Source organism: Salvia splendens, chromosome 17, assembly GCF_004379255.2.
Source record: "Salvia splendens isolate huo1 chromosome 17, SspV2, whole genome shotgun sequence".
NCBI classification, from domain to species: Eukaryota; Viridiplantae; Streptophyta; class Magnoliopsida; order Lamiales; family Lamiaceae; genus Salvia; species Salvia splendens.
In genome coordinates, this window is record NC_056048.1 from 19,836,985 (window position 1) to 19,845,230 (window position 8,246).

At 38.0% G+C, this 8,246-nt stretch overlaps 1 protein-coding gene across 1 annotated transcript; it reads right to left on the reverse strand.

Annotated features, from left to right (window-relative positions):
- Positions 1-1,893: 1,893 nt before the first annotated feature.
- Positions 1,894-2,722, reverse strand: LOC121774439. Its single transcript, XM_042171316.1, has 3 exons — positions 2,471-2,722; positions 2,026-2,350; positions 1,894-1,913 (listed from the first exon to the last, which is right to left on the reverse strand). Exons 1-3 carry the CDS (start codon positions 2,720-2,722, stop codon positions 1,894-1,896), a joined length of 597 nt encoding a protein of 198 aa, XP_042027250.1.
- Positions 2,723-8,246: the final 5,524 nt, after the last annotated feature.

The window sequence follows — 8,246 nt, forward strand, 5'->3', positions numbered from 1 at the left end:
TTGAGGCCAGAAATGGCCTCCTTAAGCTTCCACACCATGTGTTCTTTGATCTTGGCTACATATCCCTCGGGTTGTTCCATGTAGATGGTCTCCTCAAGACTTCCATTTAGGAAAACTGTCTTGACGTCCATCTGCCATACCTCCCAATCCATGTAGGCTGTGATAGACAAAAGAATTCGGATTGACTTGAGCATAGCTACTGGCAAAAAGGTCTCATCGTAATCGATACCTTCTCTCTAGGCATAACCCTTAGCTACTAGTCTTGCTTTGAAGACTTTAACTCGTCCGACAGGTCCTCATTTGCGTTTGTAAATACATTTGCTCCCAATGGCAGTACAACCTTCAGGTAGGACTAATAAATCATAAACGTCTTTGTCTATCATTTATTGTAGTTCAGAATCCATTCCTTCTTTCTAGGAATGACTATCTGAATCTGCCATCACCTCTTTAAAGTTCCATGGGTCTGATACATTGCTGTCTGGGTCTAAGTCAGATGACTCACCCAAACCAATGTACCTTTCTGGTTCACTAAGAACCCTTCCACTACGACGAGGCTCTACAATTTGTGGTACATAAGTTGATATCTCAGGTATAGATTGTACTTGTGTTATTGGTTCTTTGCCTGTGGAAACTGAAGTATCTCTTAGTTCCTCAAGAGCTACTTCACTGCTGGGCTTATGATTCATCACGTAGTCTTCTTCTAAGAACTTAGCGTTTGTGCTAACAAATACCTTCTTATCTCGTAGAGTATAGAATTCATAGTCTTTCGTTCCACTGGGATACCCTACAAACAAACATACCTCAGTACGAGATTCCAACTTCGTTGGATCTTTCTCCAACACGTGTGCTAGACAACCCCACACTCTAAGATATCTTAGACTAGATTTTCGTCCAGTCTACAACTCATGTGGTGTTGTAGGTACTGATTTGGATGGTAAGTTGTTCAAGGTATAGCTTGCTGTGAGCAACGCGTGTCCCTAGAACGAAATAGGTAACTTAGCATAACTCATCATCGATCGAACCATTTCTAAGAGGGTCCTATTCCTTCGTTCAGCTACGCCGTTCTGCTGGGGTGTGCCAGGCGCAGTCAATTGGGATTCAATTCCCGCTTCTGATAAGTAGTCCAAGAACTCACTACTAAGGTACTCGCCTCCACGGTCAGACCGTAGCCTTGATTGTCTTACCATGTCGCGTCTCCACAAGTGCCCTGAATTCTTTGAACTTTTCAAAAGATTCCGACTTGTGACTCATCAAATAGACGTATCCAACTTTCGAGTAGTTATCAATGAAGGTGATGAAATACTGAAAGCCGCCTCTAGCTTGAGTAGTCATTGGACTACACACATCAGAATGAACGAGCTCAAGTACTTCCTTGGCCCTATTACCCTTGACCTAAATGGTCTCTTAGTCATATTGCCTTCCAAACATGATTCACAAGTTGTATAAGGTTCTATTTCTAGATCCTTAAGTAGACCTTGGTCTACCAACGCTTGAATCCTAGTAGGGTTAGCATGACCAAGTCTAAGGTGCCATAAGTACGTTTCGTTCATTGAAACAGAAGGAGATTTTCTTTTTCGAGAAACTTTCTATGTTGAGTTAGATTCAGTTTTATGTTGCATATACTGTGTAGACATTATAGTGTAAAGGTTGTTTTCCGTGATACCACGACAGATATAAGAACCACATTTCTTGATAATGCATGAATCATCAAATGTAATCGAATATCCATCAGAAACAAGTTTAGAAACTGAAATTAAATTTCTTCTAAACGAAGGTATCAACAAAACATTGTTCAACACTAAATCTCTATCACTAGAAAAACGTAAATAAACGTCTCTCACTGCAAAGGTTGCCACTCTCGTAGCATCGCCCAGCTGGATCTCGATCTCTGTTTCATTCAACTGTCTTGTTACCTGCATTAAATCAGGATCAAAGCAAACATGATCAATAGCTCCAGTATCAACCATCCATTACTAGTAGATACAACTGCTAAACATGATTCAACAACGAAAGCTTGGTGCATACCTGAGCCATTGGCCTTTTTAGGACAATCCGGCTTCCAATGCCCCTTTTCGCCGCATTTGAAACACTTGCCACTTTGCTTCTTGTTCGTGTTCACCCATTTCTTTTTTCCCTTAGCTGTCTTTAGTGCTACAACATTCTGGGCTTTCTTCTTCCTCTTACCTGGCTTAGAGCCTGAGGAAGACGACCTAGAACTCATCATAGCAGCCTTTGTCTGGACCATAAGATCCTCCGCTGACTGCAACTCAGTCAACAGTTCAGCTAGGGTGTAAGCCCTCTTGTTCATCTCGAAATTGAGCTTGAACTGCTGATAGCTAGCCGGTAAACTCTGAAGGATTATAGTTACTTGGGACTCGGGATCAATGATCCCTCCCAAAACCTCAATTTGATTGAGGTGGCTCATCATCTCGAGGACATGGTCCCTCACAGATGTGCCCTCCTTCATAACCTTAGTCATGATGCTCCGAAAGGCTAAAGATTTAGCCGCTCGATTCTGGGTACCAAAAAGGTTATTAAGATTGTTCATAATCTCAGTAGCAGTGTTCATGCCTTGATGCTGATGTTGAAGTACTGTTGACATAGAAGCCAACATGTAGCACTTCGCCATCTCATTGGCTTTACACCACTTTCTGTATGTTTCTTTCACTGCTGCAGAAGCATTTGCAGCAGGTTCAGGTGGAAATTCAGTAGTGAAGCACATATTTGTGCTCCTTGGCAGTGAGAACGATATCCAAGTTTTGTTTCCATACGATATAGTTATGATCTTCGAGTTTGTGTTCTTTGAGAATAGCGGAAAGAGGATTGAACGACATCTTGATTTGGATTTAGCTGAGAAAATGAATAGCTTATTGTTACAAACTATGTAAGATTCTAAAGAGTAAAAACCATTAAAAAAAGTTTAGATTCTCACAACAGTTAAATAGAATTAAGTACGCCTCTAGGGAGGTCAAGTAAACGATTCATATTTAACAAAATTCTGGTCACAACATCGACGAATAGTCCAGAGACCACTAAGGTGACATGGCCACCAAACGTTGCCTAAGCCTGTACCATTGAATATTCACCCCAAGGGTTTCATTTCCGTATTAATACTCCTTCTAGGGAAGGTCGCACGCCACAAACAAAATTCTACAGTTATCTCACAAGTTAATTTAATCTTCTGAACTCTGCAATTTCTTAGGATTAAAGCTCCAACTAAGGTGGGTCGCGATAATATTGGAAATCACGTCTAGATAATATTGAACTTTATTTTGAGAAGTCTAACCAATTAACTTGCTATTTCTTAGGATTAAGGCTCCCACTAAGGTGAGTCGCGTTAATATTAGAAACTGCTTCATACATAGACTAATTCTTTGGAGACCATATACGACAGGGATCGTAATTATCGCTTAGTTATTTTAAGGTATGGTTTTTCTTTTAATTATCACTTAAGTGAATTAGGCAGAAAGTTCACTTATATTAATTTCAAATTAATAGGTAGTTCTATTAAATCCATGAAATTAAACTAAGATAATTAAATAATTTGATTAATTAATAATTAATAAATTATAAATAATTAATCAAACATTTTCTTTAATTAATATTAATCGATTATTATTAAATAATAATAATTATTATAATACTTATCCTTTTCCATTAGGCTTAGGAAACCTAGATATAATATGATTTAATTGAAAAATACTTATCCAAATCATCTTAAGATATATTCTAGATAAATGAAATTTATCAATATCTTATAGATAAGGATTATAATTTAAACCTATCTATATCATGATAAGTATATATTATGGATATAATCTACATTAAATTTCAATTTATTTCTTCCATAAAAAATATGGAATCCTAGATTTATAGGATTTATTTGAATAACCAAATCTAATCTAACTAGAATATATCTAGATAGATATAATCTATCAAGATCCATAAGATATAGATTAAAAATTCAAACACATGTAAATCTTAATAAATTAATTTAATGATATTCCATATAATTAATTTTAATTTTGGATAGGAATCCAAAATTTCTAAAATTAATTTACGTCTCAATCATTGTTTACGCAAGAAATCAATTGAATAAACATAATTCCATTACTTGAATAATGATATAAAATGTGCAATCCCATTATTCAAATAATGATACCATAATTCACGTAAACACACAAACAGATTACGGATCTTGCGGCTACACTCAGTAAACACACAAATAATGATACCCTAATCCCATTATTTAAAAAAACATGAAACAAAATAGTCTCATTCAGTTAAACACGTAGTCAGATTCAAATTCGCGCAATAAACGCACTTGTTCACAAAACATGCAAACAAATACCACCATTAATTCACGTAATCCTTAATTCTAGTAAAACCAGAAACTGAATCAGTTTCATCTGTTTCAAAGAATTCCGGATCTTGCGGCAATGCTCAGCGCTGCTCTCTGATGTGTCAAGCACGTCCAGCAGTAGCTTCCGTCGGAGTTTGAAAATGATCGTCGTTCAGGCAGCCTTGGCGCTGCTTGTTGATTCTACTGATTACAAGAGATAAAAGCCGGGCGTAATACAACCCAAAAGAAGGAATACAAGAAACGAAACTGAACTGAATTACAATGAAACAAATAAACTGTGAATGTTTAGCCGAGTCGAGGAGGCCTCTTCCCGCAAGACGAGATACGCCCCGGTAGTGCTCTTCGGTTTGGCGTTTCGTCCCCAAAGGTAAAACGACTACGTCTCTTTTGATGCAGCACCGCAATCAGTAGAACTCCGGCGAACTGGATGGAGGAGAGGGCAGAGCTTCGACAGAAAGACAATGCAGAGAGGGAGAGAGCTTATGATGCAGAGAATGCTTGGAATCGTGTGTCCTAATGCAGTGGTATGGCTAGCCTATTTATAGGCCAAGCCACCATGCAGGGTCAACCGAGCCATGAAGGCTCATCATGGCAGATTTGTAACCGACGTCGGTTACGAGCGTGTGGCAGGCGTGTGCCTTTCGCATGTGGAGCGTGTGGATTTCTCACGTGGCAGCCGTGACTGTGCCTCGCTTGACGACGTGTCAAGCCACTTGGATTGCTGACTCGGCGGTGGTCCAAAAAGAATAGTTTGGGCCAAGCCCCAAGCCCAAAGACCAATTGCCAAGATCCAAGTCCAAGTCCAACTTTAATTATTAAGTAACATAAAGTCACTTAATTTATACACATTAAAAGATGTGTTAATCCTCCAATGTGGGATAATTAACACTAGTTAATTATTCCCTAAGCTCCAACTCCAAGCTTTTAATTAAAAGCTAATTATGCCCAACTTTAATCCACTATTTCTCACTCACCGGAAATCGGATTTGAGAAAGTGAATATACTACATTTATCTACGTAAAATGTAGATCGACGCTATGTCATTTAATTTCACAAAATTAAATGTCTCGTCACATTTATTATTTGGTCAAAATCCATTGACCGGGCATATTTAATACCATGATTTCTACACTGCTCTCGCCCGAGAAGACTCAGTCAGCAGCACCAACCACCAATCGACCCGTGTCTGCCGCAAGAGGCTGCTCTCGGCCAGAAATAATGACCAGCAACTTCCTCCGTCAGCTACACACCACGGGAATCGGCGGCGCCGCTCTCGGCCTGAAAATCAGCCAGCAACGCCGTTCATCTCCAACTGATTCCGCTTCCTTGTCGACCAGCCAGCCTCGTAACATGGTCGAAACTTGTCGACCATCGGCGCCTGCTTCCCGTCAACAAAACGTGTGTGATCTGGAACTGCCCTAGGCTTTTTACCGACAGCTCCCACTGAATTTCCATGGCATGGGGCTGCTTTCAGCCATGACGATCACTTAGGTCATGGTTGTCATGCCATGACCTCGATCAATGCATAATTAATCGTCTTACCCTAGGGCACGATCAATTGACTTCTTTTCGAAAGTTCTAGATTCAACAAAAAATTAATTGAACACTAAAACATGCATCGAAAACAATAAACATGCTATTCATACAATCAAAGCACGTAGTAAATCAAATAATCAGAGCCTAAAAACTGGCTATGATACCAATTGTTGGTTTTGCAGCGGAAATCAATTTAGTTTGATTGAACGATTTACATCTAAACATGTGTTTTTTTTCAATTGTAAACTAGAAACATGTTTATAAACATATAATCTCAGATCATACTGAATATATTTGCAATTAAATACAATGATTTACCGTATGAATTCAAGTAACTGAATTCGAACTCCTTCTTCAATCGTCTCTACCACGGATCTTCTGATCTGTTCCCTTTAACTCGGAATTGACCTTTGTGTGGGCAAAGCTTGTCAAACTCTCAAAAGCTGGAGAAGAATTTGAAGACAGAAATCTCTACGGAAGAAATCGCAGAGAACGAATTTTTTACGCTAAAAAAAATTAATCTTTCTTCTCTTCTTCTCCCTTTTTATATTAAGTTAATTATTTTTGGGCCAGACCAGGGATCTGTGGAGGATTGGATTGGGCCACAGTTCAGGCTTTCACTAATTAAATTAAAATCAATTTAATTCAAGGCCAAACTTAAATATTATTATCATCCACTATAGATATAATACTGACTGCCCGTCCAAAACCGAAATTACGAGTATTCCGGGGACTTCCTCTTTAATTAAATCATTTCCCGTGTTAAAGATATAAATATCCATTAATTAATACCAAGTCTGCTATCTGACTATTATTAATTATTTTTTTTCCAAGAGTGGTCTAGTTTAGAAATATTATTTATTATTCATGGAATAAATTCCAACTGACCAGTTTTCTGAATAATAAAACCATTTTCTAAACACCTCTTGAGGATATTATCATATTGGCCTATCCCAACACACGATTCATTGCAATAACAATACTAGCACCACTTAGACATTAATGATCATTACCCAATATATCAGGATTCTTGGGCAACGAAATTCCCTCACCATTTGATAAGTCAAAGTAGTTTTCAATTAATATCGTATGCTCAATGTTATGTCAACAATGATTAAGAAACGACAATCACCGAGACCTCGTCTTTCAGTAAATAGCCAAGAAAGACTTATCTCACTGTTTGATCCTTTCAGTGCTATACCACACTGACGTCGTTCATTTCCTTAGGTAAGGAAACTTTCGGACTGACGTCGCAACCTTTCACGATAGGTGGTCAAAGCCTATCTAGGTTGTGAAACAATTTTCCTTCTGCAAGAACCGACAAGTTACCTACTGTGAACGCTGCTCACAACTCGTCTACTATGCAGAAGACTTAGACTCATTTTGCTTAAACTATGTATTTAAATGGAAAACACATTTCAACATCTCATAAATACATAAGCAATACATAAGCAAAATACATTGTAACAAAATATTCTTTCTCATAAAATGGTAACAAATGGATGGATAAAAGAGTTATTACATATACAAGCATTCGAAAGATGCTTTCAATATACTAAACTCTAACATGTAGCTGCTCTGTTTTTATTTCCGAATGGTCTTATTTTCGCTAAGCGTTGTAATTTTCTCGTTACTGCTCTATTTCTCTGCTAAGTTGCCCAGTTTATCAGATTGCCCAGTCTGCGTTCCAGTTTAAAAGTTTTCTTCTAATTGCATTTTATTTGTACTTTTAGTTCCCACCTTAGCTTAAGTGTTGTTTATATTTCGTAGTTAGTTCCCACCCCCAATTTAGAGCGTGGCGGCATCGCCAAAATAAGCTTCTAAGTGTGGAAATACATAACGGATGCTACCGTTCCTCGTGGGTTCGACACCCTAACTTACCATATGCTAATTAATAGTATTTTGGAAAGTGGGAACTTATAAATCTTGTTGAATAGGAAGGGACACGCGCCTACGACACGCGTGCGAAACCCCGTTCCTTTCAGTATGGATTGCGTTGGAATATGTTTGTCTCAAATTCTCGTAGTCAAATTATCTAGTTAACAAGGCACCTTAGTAGACGAAAGGCCCAGATTGATTTATTTTTTCTTGTATAAACATATATTGCATCAATATTTATATGAACTAGTCAGCCGTTTAGTCCAATAGATAGTGATCTTTTAATTTTTTTTTATAGTTGGGTACAGAATGGAGAATTTGAGGTATAGTTTTTAGAAAATGCGCGGGATTGTAAGGCTTTGCATCGTAATTTCCTGGTATTTTATTTATACTCCCTCCGTATTAAAAAAATAGAAACATTTGAAACGGCACGGGTTTTAATGCACGATTGGTAAATAAGTGAGAAGAA